This window comes from Ahaetulla prasina, chromosome 1, assembly GCF_028640845.1.
Source record: "Ahaetulla prasina isolate Xishuangbanna chromosome 1, ASM2864084v1, whole genome shotgun sequence".
Taxonomy (NCBI): Eukaryota; Metazoa; Chordata; class Lepidosauria; order Squamata; family Colubridae; genus Ahaetulla; species Ahaetulla prasina.
The window spans coordinates 375058030-375074687 of NC_080539.1; the positions used below are offsets into that span (position 1 = coordinate 375058030).

The 16658-nt window shown below is 39.5% G+C and overlaps 1 protein-coding gene across 1 annotated transcript in view; it reads left to right on the plus strand.

Annotated features, from left to right (window-relative positions):
- LOC131188352 (vomeronasal type-2 receptor 26-like) overlaps positions 1-16658 on the plus strand; it is a 34617-nt gene that overhangs the window by 1205 nt on the left and 16754 nt on the right. The window contains exons 2-5 of the mRNA XM_058163580.1: positions 4885-5176; positions 8183-8650; positions 15549-15767; positions 15936-16062. Of these exons, the coding sequence (XP_058019563.1) occupies positions 4885-5176; positions 8183-8650; positions 15549-15767; positions 15936-16062 (1106 nt within the window). The remainder of the gene's footprint in view (positions 1-4884; positions 5177-8182; positions 8651-15548; positions 15768-15935; positions 16063-16658) is intronic.

Below are 16658 nucleotides of genomic sequence, written 5' to 3' on the forward strand. Positions count from 1 at the left end.
CATGCCCATCCCTGTTTTAGCAAAGGGGGGAAAAGTTGTGATACATCACATCACAACAATGGAATGATGTGAGTTTGATACCCCTGGCATACCTGTACACAGAGAGTCTTGGGGTGTTGCAGAATATTAATGTTTTCCTTCAAGTATTTCTCATTGTATATTTTGAATGCAAAACATTACATTGCATCGAGTGTTCTCTTCATAATGTCTAGATAAACATGAACAAGACCATGTGAAGAGATGAGGAGGAGAAGGAGGATGTACAATGGGGCATCTATCATCTCTCTGGGACACTGCAAATGCAGGATTTGTTTCGTAGGGTGACTATTGGATATTATACTTATCACTCAAGGAAAGGTAACCCTTCCTGGTTCAAAGTGCATAGGGTGGGGACTGAAGAATAGTGTAGAGCAGACTGGTGCACCTGAGAGAAGCTCTTGATCTTGTCCTCAGAAAATCCTCCATCAGTCAGAATGATTGGTTTTGAAATATTTATTTAAAATATAAATGATTTGCTAAAGTGACAGGGAGATTGGGCAGAATGCATCTAAGTCATAAAGAAAAGAAGAGGGCATGTGATTATTTAAAACGATCTAGGTATTCCATAGTTGAAACACATTGATCTGTTAGGAAAATTCCATTTGGATAAAAACCATGGTGAATTGCTCCAGGAAATATCAGTGAGTTTCTTAATCTGGGAAGAGTTTGGTAGTGGCAATGGAAACATTCAATTCCAAACAGATCTTGGAGATTTAAAAGTGATTGCTCCATGTATATCCTAACATAAGGGGATTGGACTAGGTGACCCCACATGTTCTCCTCCAATTCTAATTTCTGCATCACTCTTCAATCACAGTTCCCCAATTTACAGACTGAGAGACACAATTTTGGGTTCACAAATAAGTTTTCCTCTTGCTAAAATGTCACAGACTCCAGAATTATGGGGATAATGTGGATATTAATCTCTCCTGGGATTCATCAAACACTAGCAATTCTTACTTCATCTCAGTAGAGTTCCAGAGATTAACACCCACCCACCCCCTCTGCTTCCTGAGCATAAAGAAGATGGTGTCCAGTCAAAAAAGGGGAAAAAAACAGATCCAGGAAACTACAGACCTATCAGCCTAACCTCAATACCAGGGAAGATTCTGGAAAAGATAATCAAGCAACGAATCACCAAACACCTAGAAGCAAACAAAATAATAACCAAAAGCCAACATGGGTTTGTCAAAAACAGATCATGCCAGACTAATCTTATTGCATTCTTTGACAAAATGACAAAATTAGTAGACCAGAGGAATGCTGTTGATATAATTTACTTGGACTTCAGTAAAGCATTTGATAAAGTAGACCATAACCTACTACTAGATAAAGTAGAAAAATGTGGGTTAGACAGCACCACCACCAGATGGATTCGTAACTGGCTGACCAACCGCACTCAACGTGTAGTCCTCAACGGAACTACATCCACATGGAGGGAAGTATGCAGTGGAGTACCCCAAGGCTCTGTTTTAGGCCCAGTACTCTTCAACATCTTCATCAATGACTTGGACGAGGGGATAGATGGGGAACTCATCAAATTTGCAGATGACACCAAGCTGGCAGGAATAGCCAACACTTCAGAAGATAGGCTCAAGTTACAGAAAGATCTTGACAGACTTGAACATTGGGCGCTATCTAACAAAATGAAATTCAACAGTGAAAAAAGTAAGGTTCTACATTTAGGCAAAAAAACCCAAAATGCACAGGTACCATATATGTGGTACCTTGCTCAATAGTAGTACCTGTGAGAGGGATCTTGGAGTCCTAGTGGATAACCATTTAGATATGAGCCAGCAGTGTGCAGGAGCTGCCAAAAAGCCAATACAGTTCTGGGCTCCATAACCAGAGGGAGAGAATCAAGATCACGTGACGTGTTAATACCACTTTATAATGCCTTGGTAAGGCCACACTTGGAATATTGCATCCAGTTTTGGTCGCCACGATGTAAAAAAAGATGTTGAGACTCTAGAAAGAGTGCAGAGAAGAGCAACAAAGATGATGAGGGGACTGGAGGCTAAAACATATGAAGAATGATTGCAGGAACTCGGTATGCCTAGTTTAATGAAAAGAAGGGTTAGGGGAGACATGATAGCAGAGTTCCAATATCTCAGCGGTTGCCACAAAGAAGAGGGAGTCAAGCTATTCTCCAAAGCACCTGAGGGTAGAACAAGAAGCAATGGGTGGAAACTAATCAAGAAGAGAAGCAACTTAGAACTAAGGAGAAATTTCCTGACAGTGAGGACAATTAATCAGTGAACAAGTTGCTTCCAGAAGCTGTGAATCCTCCAACACTGGAAGCTTTTAAGAAAATGTTGGATACCCATTTGTCTGAAATGGTGTAGGGTTTCCTGCCTGGGCAGGGGGTTGGACTCGAAGGCCTCCAAGGTCCCTTCCAACTCTGTTATTATTATTATAAAACATGTTTACTTAGCATGCTCTGAATAACATGGCTGGGTCCCTTTAGAGTTGGAGCTCAGTTCAATGCTTATCTTGAAGACTTAAAATCCTACTTGAGCCCTCTGAAGTCATCACAGCACCAGACTCCCTACATCATCCTCCGTTGACTGTCCTCTAGGAAGAAGGTCCCTTTCTGTAGACAATGAGTTGGCTTCTCATGTTGCTATGGACTTTGCCTACAGCCATCCAGATGGACCTGAGGCCAAACTGCTTCTGGAAGAGACCTTTCCAAGTACAAAAAGACTATTACAGACCTGGAGATCTCATCATCGGTGGAAACCTGCCTCTCTCCATTACTTTAGTCGCACTGCTTCCTTTACAGGAGCCTCCTGGTAATTGGGATGCCTATTCTCTGTAAGTGTTTCTTTGATTGTCTTTTGTCTCAGGGCAACACGGAAAGGGCAGTCTTGAAGATGGGGCAGATTTAAATCCCACCCAGCTTCTGTTGATGTGGAGCCTTCCTATTTAGGACACATTGATTCTATCTGATGATTCAATTTCCCTCTAATCCCCTTCTTAAACCCTCTGACTCTTCAGTGGTGAAGAACAGTTTGTCACACAAGGGAGTCAACCTTTTGCTCCATGTTCTCCAAGGTTCACTTTGCAGAGAACATAACTTGGACTGAACTTGGGAAGAAATAATGCTAGGGTCCCCTATCTTATAGCTGGGCTGATTCTAGAATACAGCTGTATTCTAGAATAACTCTAGAATAAATAAATAAATAAATAAATAAATAAATAAATAAATAAATAAATAAATAAATAAATAAATAAATAGAATAATTCTAGAATAAAGCTGTATTCTAGAATACAGCTCGCCTGTTTTGTTTTGTTTTTTGTTTACATTTATACCCCGCCCTTCTCCGAAGACTCAGGGCGGCTTACAGTGTTTGGAACCCTCACCACATCTCTGACATCAATACAACTGAACGTGTCCAGAAATATTTTACAAGAAGAGTTCTCCACTCCTCTGAAAACAACAAAATACCTTATCCCACCAGACTTGAAATCCTAGGCTTAGAAAACTTAGAACTCCGTCACCTTCGACAAGACCTAAGCTTAACTCACAGAATCATCTATTGTAATGTCCTTCCTATTAAAGACTACTTCAGCTTTAATTGCAATAATACTAGAGCAACTAATAGATTTAAACTTAACGTCAACCGCTTTAATCTAGATTCCAGAAAATATGACTTCTGTAACAGAATCATCAGTGCTTGGAATACTTTACCTGACTCTGTGGTCTCTTCCCATAATCCTAAAAGCTTTATCCAAAAACTTTCCACTATTGACCTCACCCCATTCCTAAGAGGACTATAAGGCGTGCATAAGCGCACAAAGCGTGCCTACCGTTCCAGTCCTATTGTTTTTTTTTCTTTTCTTCTTCCTATATATATGCTTATACCTCATTATATTTACTCATATATGTGTTTATATACTATATAATCTTTTTGTATGATACCTACATATATTGTTGTGACAAAATAAATAAATAAATAAATAAATTATAAATAAATTATTTTTCATCTCATTATTCTGATGATTTCTAACACCATCCTCCATGCTTGCATTATAGTCCACATAGAAGGTCTTTATTTTGTCCCATCAAGTCTGGCTTCTCAAAATCTCTGGTTAATCCTGGGCACTTCTAGATCAGTGGGCGATCTCAACAAGAAAGAATTCCACATTCTGAGACATTTTTAACCGGGGCCATCCAGATATACCAGATTAATTGTTGCTAGCTAGCAAAATCAAGACATTCAATTTAATTCAGTTTAATCTAATTTACTGGATTTATAAAAGGATTCTGAGAACATGATAGGGTGCCAGATTGGAGGAAAGTGCTTGGGAAGGTAGGACACAAGATGTCAGCTTTTAATATTTCCATGACTGGATATAATAAAATGTGTACATTTATCAAGATAATAATAATAATAACAGAGTTGGAAGGGACCTTAGAGGCCTTCTAATCCAATCCCCTGCCCAGGCAGGAAACCCTACACCATTTCAGACAAATGGTTATCCAACATTTTCTTTAAAATTTCCAGTGTTGGAGATGATCAGCCAGATCTCTGTAACTGGACTGAAAAGTATGTTTTGGAAAAGTCAATACTGACTTCAGCTGAGCTCATGCTGTAAATTCTAATGTATGCATCATCTCACTTAAATTTGCTGTGGAGTGAGGGAAAGGAGGCTTTGTCATACACCGCTGACAATAATAAAAATATCTTACTGATTGACAGCAACCCTGTCTTTTGATAGCAGTAAAAGAAATTATATCAATCTGTTTTATGATTAAACTCCTAGAATCCTGATAATGCTTTCTTAACAAAAATCTCCCTCCTGCTCCTGTCTAATTTTTGTCCTCTAACACTTGCAACAAAGACCTGTTCCTAAGAACTACCAACACGTCCTGGCTTTGGCATTTGCCATTCAGGAGATCAACAAAGACCCACAACTTCTCCCCAACATCACCCTGGGCTTCCGCATCTACGAAGAGAACCAGTATGCAAGTATGGTCCAAGATGTCAGCCTGTCTCTGCTCTCCAGCCGGGAAAAATTGTTTCCTAACTATAAGTGTGACACACAGGACGACCTTCTCTCTGTCCTTGGAGGTCTCAACTCCAGAACTTCATACCAGATGGCAACCATGTTTGGCAATTTCAAGATTTCTCAGGTACGTGGACACTCAACATGATGAAAGAGGGAATGTTGTAAGCTCTACCTTGTATAATTACTGCCAAACAACTCACACAGCCAATTCTGTGACCAGTAGAAAACATCTCATGAAGATACAAGTTTGTGGGGATTGGTATCTAGACTGGATACCCAGCTAGTTTAGATGGTCTGAGGTTAGTAACAAAAAATACAGGTTCCATTTTCCTTGCTTAACTTCTTCCTTTTAAATAGAATAGAATAGAATAGAATAGAATAGAATAGAATAGAATAGAATAGAATAGAATAGAATAGAATAGAATAGAATAGAATAGAATAGAATTTTATTGGCCAAGTGTGATTGGACACACAAGGAATTTGTCTTGGTGCATATGCTCTCAGTGTACATAAAAGAAAAGATACGTTCATCAAGGTACAACATTTACAACACAATTGATGGTCAATATATCAATATAAATCATAAGGATTGCCAGCAACAAGTTACAGTCATAGAATAGAATAGAATAGAATTTTTTTTTTTTTTTTGGCAGAAGGTATGGAAAGAAATGGAGAGTTGGAAGAAGTTACAACTATCTTTGCTGGGAAGAATAGCGGCTATAAAAATGAATGTTTTGCCCAGGTTTTTATTTTTGTTTCAAATGATACTGGTGCTTAAGAATGATATTAAATTACAGGAATGGCAAAAGGGGATTAATAAATTTGTATGGATGGGCAAAAAACCAAGAATAAAATTAAAAATAATGCAGGATACAAGGGAAAGGGGGGGTCTTAAAATGCCTAACTTAAAATTGTATTATGAAGCAGTTGTCTTATCATTAATTACTGATTGGATTAATTTAACTGAGGAAAGAGTTTTGAATATAGAAGGTTATGGTTTGTTATATGGGTGGCATGCCTATTTATTATATGATAAGAAAGTAGATAAAATATTTAAAAATAATATAATTAGAAATGCATTATTGAGGGTTTGGAGGAAATATCAATATAAATTAGATGGAAAGATTCCAATATGGGCAATCCCGAGACACATGATAGAAAATATAAATATATATCAAAAGATGGAGGTAGTTACCTATAAAGAACTTCTTTGTATGGAAAAGGGGGAATTACAATTAAAATCTAGAGAAAAGATGGGGGAAGAAGGGAAAAATTATACATGGTTCCAATATGGACAATTACAAGCTAGATGGAAATTAGATCAAAAAATAGGTGTTAGGCAAATTGAGGATAATTTGTTAAAACAAATGAGAGATCAAGGCCAACAGCATATTAAGAGGTTGTATAATGTATTAGTAGAAATAGACTCAGAGACTGAATTGGTTAAGGATTGTATGATTAAGTGGGCACAAAATTTTCAGCAACCAATAATGTTGGAAACTTGGGAAAGAATTTGGGTGAGGAATGTTAAATTTACACAAGCGCAAAATATGAGAGAAAATTTTTATAAGATGTTTTATAGATGGCATATAGACCCAAAAAAATTGTCATGTATGTATCCTAATGTACAGGCTAAATGTTGGAGATGCGATTGTGAAGATGCCACTTATTACCATATATGGTGGACTTGTAAAAAAGTTAAAGCATTTTGGATTAAAGTATGGTGGATCATGCAGAATATTTTGAAAAGAAGATTAAGTTTACTCCGCAGTTCTTTTTACTAGGAATAATTATGGATTGTACAGCTATAGAGACTAAATTGATTTTGAACTTAATAACAGCATAAGACTTTTGATTGCTCGATATTCGAAGAAAGAAGATTAACCTACAATTGAAGAATGGACACTTAAAGTATCAAATCTGGCAGAAATGGCAAAATCTCTGCTTATTTGAAAGACTATACACAAGAAAAATATATTTTAGAATGGAAAATGTGGATTGATTATATTCAAAATAAGTATCAGATAAAAATATCGAATAGCATATGAGTAAATTTAGGAAATATTTTGTATTAGATATATTTCTGAAGGAGAGGGGAATTGAGAGTGTGATTAAGTGTGGAGAGACTAGAGATTATAATTTAGGAATTATTTTAGATTATGATTGTTAGTTTTGATACTGCATTTTGTTCTGGGAAGTCGGGGTGGGGGCGGGGGTATGGGGAGGGAATTGGGGGTTGAGGCTAGAGATGGAGTGATGGTGAATGTACAGGGATTATTGAAGATGTATAAATATAATTAATGTAGGGTCGGGTCTGCCCAGTTACCATTTTAGAACGGTGGGGAGGAGAAAAGAGAGTAGGAGGTAGGAAAGAGGAGAAGAGGAAGGAAGAGGGTAGAAGAGGGAGAAGGAAGGTGTAGGGTGGAGGGAGGAGAGGATGTAGATAAGAGAAGGAGAGGAAGGTTTGGATAGTAAAAGAAGGTAGAAGAGGGGAGTGTTACAAAGGGGGGTAGTGACTGGGCAGGCCTGACTAAATGTATATAACTGTACATTGAATGAATTGTTTGACATGATTGTAAAAATAAAACTTTTTTATTAAAGAATAGAATAGAATTTTTATTGGCCAAGTGTGATTGGACACACAAGGAATTTGTCTTGGTGCATATGCTCTCAGTGTACATAAAAGAAAAGATACGTTCATCAAGGTACAACATTTACAACACAATTGATGGTCAATATATCAATATAAATCATAAGGATTGCCAGCAACAAGTTATAGTCATACAGTCATAAATGGAAAGAGATTGGTGATGGGAACGATGAGAAGATTAATAGTAGTGCAGATTCAGTAAATAGTTTGACAGTGTTGAGGGAATTATTTGTTTAGCAGAGTGATGGCCTTCAGGAAAAAACTGTTCTTGTGTCTAGTTGTTCTGGTGTGCAGTGCTCTATAGCGTCGTTTTGAGGGTAGGAGTTGAAACAGTTTATGTCCAGGATGTGAGGGGTCTGTAAATATTTTCACGGCCCTCTTCTTGATTCGTGCAGTATACAGGTCCTCAATGGAAGGCAGGTTGGTAGCAATTATTTTTTCAGCAGTTCTAATTATCCTCCATCTCCAACCTCCTTTCAGCTGGGTTACCGCTTCTCTGACCCTGTTTTGAGGGATAAGACTCAGTTCCCCACCTTCTACCAGATCGATCCCCAGTATCACCTACAGAATGCAGCCATCGTCCGACTCCTTCTCTATTTCCGGTGGAACTGGATTGGGGTGGTTGTTCCGAAGTCAGAGAGCAGTGACCATTTTATCCGGATTTTTGAAGCCACCCTCGCCCAGCATGACATCTGCATACAATTTGTGAAACAGATGCTTTGCCAAATCTCACTGTTCAATGAATTGCACAATGATCAAATAGATGTGGTTTGGACCATTTGGAACCATAATGCTCAAGTTGTAATTGTCTCAGGGGACTCAAATACCCTGCAAAGCCTTATAGCAGCCCTTTATATTTATGAAGAAGAGACCCACACTACTTCTGGGAAAGCCTGGATCCTGACCACCCAATGGGAATTTTCAGCGATTGGCTATCACTACGATTGGGTGAAATTAAAATCCGTCCATGGAGCTTTGTCTTTCACGGTTCACACAAACCCGGTGCCAGGATTCAAAGACTATCTCTGGGCTCTGAATCCACACGAACCCCATGGAGACGTCTTTCTCCCCGAATGGTGGGAAGTTGTATTTGACTGTCAGGTTTTAAAGGCAGGTCTCCTCACCTGATGGACGAAGGGTTTGCACAGGGGAGGAGAACCTGGACACCCTCCCACTATCACTCTTTGATGGAAAGATGACCGGTTTCAGCTACAGCGTCTACAACGCTGCCTATTCTGTGGCACACGCATTACATGCTGCTTATATGTCGGAATCACGATGGGCATTGAAGAGGGGAAGAAAGAAACCACACTTGCTCTCTGTGGAGCCTTGGCAGGTAACTCTTGAAATCTTCCCTTCTGCTCAACGAATCCTCCCTTCTCTTGGTTACCTCCATGTTACACCGTTTTAGGATTTATAAACTTTTGCTTGCAATGTCCGGTATCTTGTCTATGTACTTTTTCCCTCTTTTTAAAAAATCTCATATCTTGGCATTTACCAAAATTTCAGCAAAAGATTCATAAGGGAAACAATAAAGTAAGCAAGAATGAGAAATAAGATATATAGTAAGATAACAAAATAATCTTGAGTCCTTGAGTGGGTCCTTGAGTGGCTCAAACTGCTAAGGCAGTCTGTTATTAACAGCAGCTGCTTGCAATTACTGCAGGTTCAAGTCCCACCAGGCCCAAGGTTGACTCAGCCTTCCATCCTTTATAAGGTAGGTAAAATGAGGACCCAGATTGTTGGGGGCAATAAGTTGACTTTGTATATAATATACAAATGGATGAAGACTATTGCTTAACATAGTGTAAGCCGCCCTGAGTCTTCGGAGAAGGGCGGGATATAAATGCAAATTTTAAAAAAAAATCTCATTTCAATGTAGGGGGAAAATAATCTCTTGTGGGTCCCCAATTCTAGCCTTCTAGGTTGTCATTTTAGACTGGACTGGACTGGACTAGAATAGAATAGAATAGAATAGAATAGAATAGAATAGAATAGAATAGAATAGAATAGAATGGAATGGAATGGAATGGAATGGAATGGAATGGAATGGAATGGAATGGAATGGAATGGAATGGAATGGACTGGACTAGAATAGAATAAAATAGAGTAGAGTAGAGCAGAGCAGAGCAGAGCAGAGCAGAACAGAACAGAACAGAACAGAACAGAACAGAATAGAATAGAATAGAATAGAATAGAATAACAGAATTGGAAGGGACTTTGGAGGTCTTCTAGTCCAACCCCCTGCTTAGGCAGGAAACCCTACACCATTTCAGACAAATGGTTATCCAATCTTTTCTTAAAAACTTCCAGTGTTGGAGCATTCACAACTTCTTCAGGCAAGTTGTTCCACTGATTAATAGTTCTCACTGTCAGGAAATTTCTCCTTAGTTCCAGGTTCCTTCTCTCCTTGATTAGTTTCCATCTGTGTCCTTCTTGCCTTGTCTTCGGCTGCTTTGGAGGATAGGTCGACATCCACTTCTTTGTGGCAGCCCCTCTAATATCGGAACTTACTATTATATCTTCCCTCAGATTCCTCTCACAGTTACTGCTGTTGGGCCGATATAACCTATTCTACTGTATATCTCTGTGTTAGGTTTTTCTGACCTAAATGTAGAACTTTATTTTTCTCTTATTCTCTTAAAAACCGAATTGCATTTTGTTGGATAGGGCCCAGTGTTCAAGTCTGTCAACATTCTTCTCAATTTTTTAAGCCTATCGTTCAAAGTGTTGGCTATTCCCCCAGTTTAGTGTCGTTTGCAAATTTGATGAGTTCCCTGTCTATTCTGTTATTTAAATGACATATGAAGATGTTGAAGAGTACTGAGACTAACATAACATACATAGAATAGAATAGAATAGAATAGAATAGAATAGAATAGAATAGAATAGAATAGAATAGAATAGAATAGAATTTATTGGCCAAGTGTGATTGGCCACACAAGGAATTTGTTTTGGTGCATATGCTCTGAGTGTAAAAGAAAGATCGTTCATCAAGGTACAACATTTACAATACAATTGATGGTCAATATATCAATATAAATCATAAGGATTGCCAGCAACAAGTTACAGGCATACAGTCATAAGTGGAAAGAGATTGGTGATGGGAACTATGAAACGATTAATAGTAGTGCAGATTCAGTAAATAGTCTGACAGTGTTGAGGGAATTATTTGTTTAGCAGAGTGATGGCCTTCGGGAAAAAACTGTTCTTGTGTCTAGTTGGTCTGGTGTGCAGTGCTCTATAGCGTCGTTTTGAGGGTAGGAGTTGAAACAGTTTATGTCCAGGATGTGAGGGATCTGCAAATATTTTCACGGCCCTCTTCTTGATTCGTGCAGTACATAACATAATAACAGAGTTGGAAGGGACCTTGGAGGTCTTCTAGTCCAACCCCTGCCCAGGCAGGAAACCCTACACCATTTCAGACAAATGGTTATCCAACATTTTCTTAAAAACTTCCAGTGTTGGAGCATTCACAACTTCTGGAGGCAAGTTGTTCCACTTGTTGATTGTTCTGTCAGGAAATTTCTCCTTAGTTCTAGTTGCTTCTCTCCTTGATGAGTTTCTGCCCATTGCTTCTTCTTCTTTTTTCCTTTTTTTTTTTGTCACAACATTATATACAAGCACATACAATGGTAGGTACATTTGTGCACTTATGCACGCCCCTTATAGTCCTCTTAGGAATGGGTGAAGTCAATGGTAGACAGTTTTTGGTTAAAACTTTTGGTTAAAGCTTTCTTGTCCTGCCTTCAGGTGCTTTGGAGAATAGCTTGACTCCCTCTTCTTTGTGGCAGCCCCTGAGATATTGGAACACTGCAATCATGTCACTAAAACAGTAGCTTGGGGTACCCTGCTTCATGCTTCCCTCCATGTAGCTCTAGCTTCATTGAGGTCTACATTTGAGTGTGGTTGGTCAGCAGTTGTGAATCCACATTTTCTCATTTTCACAAGGTTTCTACATTTTCACAAGGTTCTACATTTAGGCCAAAAAAACAAAATGCACCAGTACCGTATATGTGGTACCTTGCTCAATAGTAGTACCTGTGAGAGGGATCTTGGAGTCCTAGTGGATAACCATTTAGATATGAGCCAGCAGTGTGCAGCAGCTGTTAAAAAAGCCAACACAGTTCTGGGCTGCATAAACAGAGGGATAGAATCAAGATCACGTGAAGTGTTAATACCACTTTATAATGCCTTAGTAAGGCCACACTTGGAATATTGCATCCAGTTTTGGTCGCCACGATGTAAAAAAGATGTTGAGACTCTAGAAAGAGTGCAGAGAAGAGCAACAAAGATGATTAGGGGACTGGAGGATAAAACATATGAAGAACGGTTGCTGGAACTGGGTATGTCTAGTTTAATAAAAAGAAGGACTAGGGGAGACATGATAGCTGTGTTCCAATATCTCAGGGGTTGCCACAAAGAAGAGGGAGTCGGGCTGTTCTCCAAAGCACCTGAGGGTAGAACAAGAAGCAATGGGTGGAAACTGATCAAGGAAAGAAGCAACTTAGAACTAAGGAGAAATTTCCTGACAGTTAGAACAATTAATAAGTGGAACGACTTGCCTTCAGAAGTTGTGAATGCTCCAACACTGGAAATTTTTAAGAAAATGTTGGATAACCATCTGACTGAGATGGTGTAGGGTTTCCTGCCTGGGCAGGGGGTTGGACTAGAAGGCCTCCAAGGTCCCTTCCAACTCTGATGTTATGTTATTTTGGCGGTCCTGTCTACCTCACATTTTTCTATCTTACCAAGATTGCAGCAACATACAATATTTTTTCTTTTTTTTTTCAAAAAAGTTTTTATTTTTTATTTTTAAACTTTTTTATTAATACATCATTAATTATTCAGTGTGTCATCTGAGTACAAATTTTATGTCATCATATTCCTCATTTACCATCATTTTCTTGCTACATTTCTATCTTGTTTTACATTTTAATTTAATTCCTTAGATTACGTTGATTTTTACTTGTATCTCATCTCTATCCATTGATAAAATTGCCCCCGTATCCTTTAATACTGTGATTCTTCCTTTCCTTTAATTGCCAATGTTAATCTATTCATTTCTGCACATTCCAATATTTTCTTAATTACCTCTCCCTCTGTAGGGATTTTTTCTGCTTTCCAATTTTGTGCAAATACAGTCCTCGCTGCAGTTATTATGTGTATAATCATTTTCTTTACTATGGATCTCATCCATCCCTTGGATTAACTGACTAATCACTAAGATTTTGCAGAGACGTTATCTGGCACAGGAGTTTCTTTTATTAATTTCCTCTTCCAAGCACCTATATTTTTTTTTCCTTTACAGTAGCATGTGGGTCCAATCCTTGAAGCTGAAGATCTAGTCACTCCAGAAATGAAAATTTGCCTCAATTTACAGCTCAGTTGGGATTATGGTGTAACAACAGATCATATTTTACAAACTAAATTAACTCTCATTTTAGCACAGGCATATTTTTCTCCCTCCACACTATCATTTGTGGGGAAAATAATTTTCTTCTTTTCCTTAAGGTGAAATATATTTGCCCTCTTATTCATCAAAGGTTGCTTTTTCCATCAGCTAACAGCACACTTGCTATTGTAGTTCTGCAGCAGTGTAGAATAGAATAGAATAGAATAGAATAGAATAGAATAGAATAGAATAGAATAGAATAGAATAGAATAGAATAGAATAGAATAGAATTTTTATTGGCCAAGTGTGATTGGACACACAAGGAATTTGTCTTGGTGCATATGCTCTCAGTGTACATAAAAGAAAAGATACGTTCATCAAGGTACAACATTTACAACACAAATGATGGTCAATATATCAATATAAATCATAAGGATTGCCAGCAACAAAGTTACAGTCATACAGTCATAAGTGGAAAGAGATGGGTGATGGGAACGATGAGAAGATTAATAGTAGTGCAGATTCAGTAAATAGTCTGACAGTGTTGAGGGAATTATTTGTTTAGCAGAGTGATGGCCTTCGGGAAAAAACTGTTCTTGTGTCTAGTTGTTCTGATGTGCAATGCTCTATAGCGTCGTTTTGAGGGTAGGAGTTGAAACAGTTTATGTCCAGGATGCGAGGGGTCTGTAAATATTTTCACGGCCCTCTTCTTGATTCGTGCAGTATACAGGTCCTCAATGGAAGGCAGGTTGGTAGCAATTATTTTTTCTGAAATTCTAATTATCCTCTGAAGTCTGTGTTTTTCTTGTTGGGATGCAGAACCGAACCAGACAGTTCCGCATATAGACGAGAGGTCGAACGACTAGCCTTGTGGTGCAACCAAAACAATCTGGAACTGAACACACTCAAAACCGTAGAAATGGTGGTAGACTTTAGGAGAAACCTGTTGTGTCTTGCCCGCCCTCAGAGCAGCCGGGGCCTTCTTACCTGCTCCCAAACACTGAGGAATGTATGCCTCCCGGCCCAAGTCCTGGCTCCATGCCCACACAAACTGCAGAAGAAGGAGCATCTCCCGGCCCCAGCCCTGACTCCATGCCCAGGCAAACGGAGCAGCTAGACCCTTCCCCCTCCTCCACAGCAGGTGAGCCTGAGGAGGTTTACTCTAACAACAGCTGATTGGAGTGACCTCGCATCAGAAGACTGGATAGGCGGAGGCAACAGAAGGAAGGAGGCAGGCCTTAATGAGTGCTGAGTCATGGAGCCACACCCCATGGCCTATATAAAGGATCTGCTTTCTGGCAGTCTCTGAGTCAGGCAAAAGTCGAACTTATCTTGCTGAAGTCACTTACTGGTCTCCTGCCTGCTCTGAGGACTTTGCTAGGACTTTGGGCAGAGCTGCAGAGGCAAGCCTGATTCGGATTTCCCTGACCCAGCTGTCAGCGGAGGAGTGGGACACGACAAAACCCTTCCATACTTCCACCTCTCACAATACTAGACAACATAGTATCAACAGTAGAAACCTTTAAATTTCTAGGTTCTATCATATCGCAAGATCTAAAATGGACAGCTAACATCAAAAACATCATCAAAAAAGGACAACAAAGAATAGAATAGAATTTTTTATTGGCCAAGTGTAATTGGACACACAAGGAATTTGTCTTGGTGCATATGCTCTCAGTGTACATAAAAAGAAAAGATACCTTCATCAAGGTACAACATTTACAACACAAATGATGGTCAATATATCAATATTGACTAAAGGAATGAATGAACTAAAAGGAATGAATGAACTAAAAGGAATAAACAGATTGCCTGTAAAGGGCCTATTGGGGAAATGCTGGCTAACCCCATCTCTGTTTCATTTCCGGCATTCAGAATAATATTCCTTCCACATATTGCAATTTTCAAAAAGTGGTATGGTGGCCTAGAGGTGGAACTCTCACCTCACAATCAGGAGGTTGTGAGTTCCATCCTTGGTAGAGGCAGATATTTCTCTCTCTGGGCACTCTGAGAATATATCTGCTGAACAAAACTCTGCATTGGTGACAGGAAGGGCCTCTGGCCAGTAAACACTCTGCTATCTTTATTCAGTTGCCCAGACTCCATCCCTCAAGGCAGTGGTGGGTTTCTACTGGTTCACCCCAGTTTGCACGAACCGGAAGCAGCAGTGGTGGGAGGCTCCGCCCACCCACCCGGATGTCACCGTGGATGGTCTGCACATATGCAGAAGGTTCTCTGCATGCGCAGAAGCACTGTGCATGCCGAAGCACACAAATGGGTGGGCACAGTCACGATAGCGAATCAGTAGCGGTAAATGGAACCTACCACTGCCACAAGGGATTATGGGGTCATTAAAAGAGGATGATATTGCAGTCTTCAAAGAAATCTCTTTATTATCGATTCTTTTCCTTTTATGGACTTGTTGTTTCTTTGCTTGTTTTACAATTTCAGATCAATGTTTTCTTGAGAAACATGGTTTTTAACAACACCGCTGGGGAGGAAGTCTCCTTTTCGGAAACTGGAATGAAATATGCAGGATTTGACATCCTAAACTGGATCGTCTTTGCAAATATGACGATCCTTCGACAGAAAGTCGGATGGGTCGATACCGAGGCTCCTTCAGCTGCAGGTTTCAGCATTGATCCTGATGTCATTGTCTGGGCCAACCAGGTGGAGACCATCTGCTGCTTCCAGGGTTAAGGAAAACTGAAGGAAGGGGAAGGGGCTGTTGAGATAGAAGCTCTAATCAGAATGGAGGAAAAAGAGGCCACTTTTATACAGATCCTATAGCCAAGATGAATGTTTCTAACCTCTCAACGTTAAAATCTCTCGTTACAGACAAAGCCTTTCTCCCGATGTGTGAATTACTGCCTTCCAGGACAGGTCAGGAAAATCGCAGAGAAGAGGTCCACTTGCTGCTACAATTGTGATTCTTGCCCAGAAGGGACCATCTCTAATCAAACAGGCAAGTTGCTCAAGACATTCCTCAAAGTGGAATGAAGAGATCTGGCATGGCTCAATGGATGGAGAGGGTCAAAAGAGAAGCTGAGGGAGAAAATCAGTTGAGCAAAATCAGCTGAGCCCTTTGAACTCGGCCTCCTTTAAGGGTCCTCCGAGGTCCTTTCTAACTCAGCTATTCTGTAAATTACTAGCAGCAATTTTTCAGGATTATGGGAGTGGATTTTTCCATGTCTTTTAGGACAGTGGGAGTTAATAAAAACGGAGCTGGAAGGGACCTTGAAGGTTTATTACTCCAACCCCCTGATCAGCTGGAGACTCTATACCAGTGATGTTTTTTTTAAAATTTTTATTTTTATTTATTTATTTGCATTTATATCCCGCCCTTCTCCGAAGACTCAGGGCGGCTTATACTATGTCAAGCAATAGTCTTCATCCATTTGTATATTATATACAAAGTCAACTTTTATTGCCCCCAACAATCTGGGTCCTCATTTTACCTACCTTATAAAGGATGGAAGGCTGAGTCAACCTTGGGCCTGGTGGGGCTTGAACCTGCAGTAATTGCAAGCAGCTGTGTTAATAACAGATTGCATTAGTCTG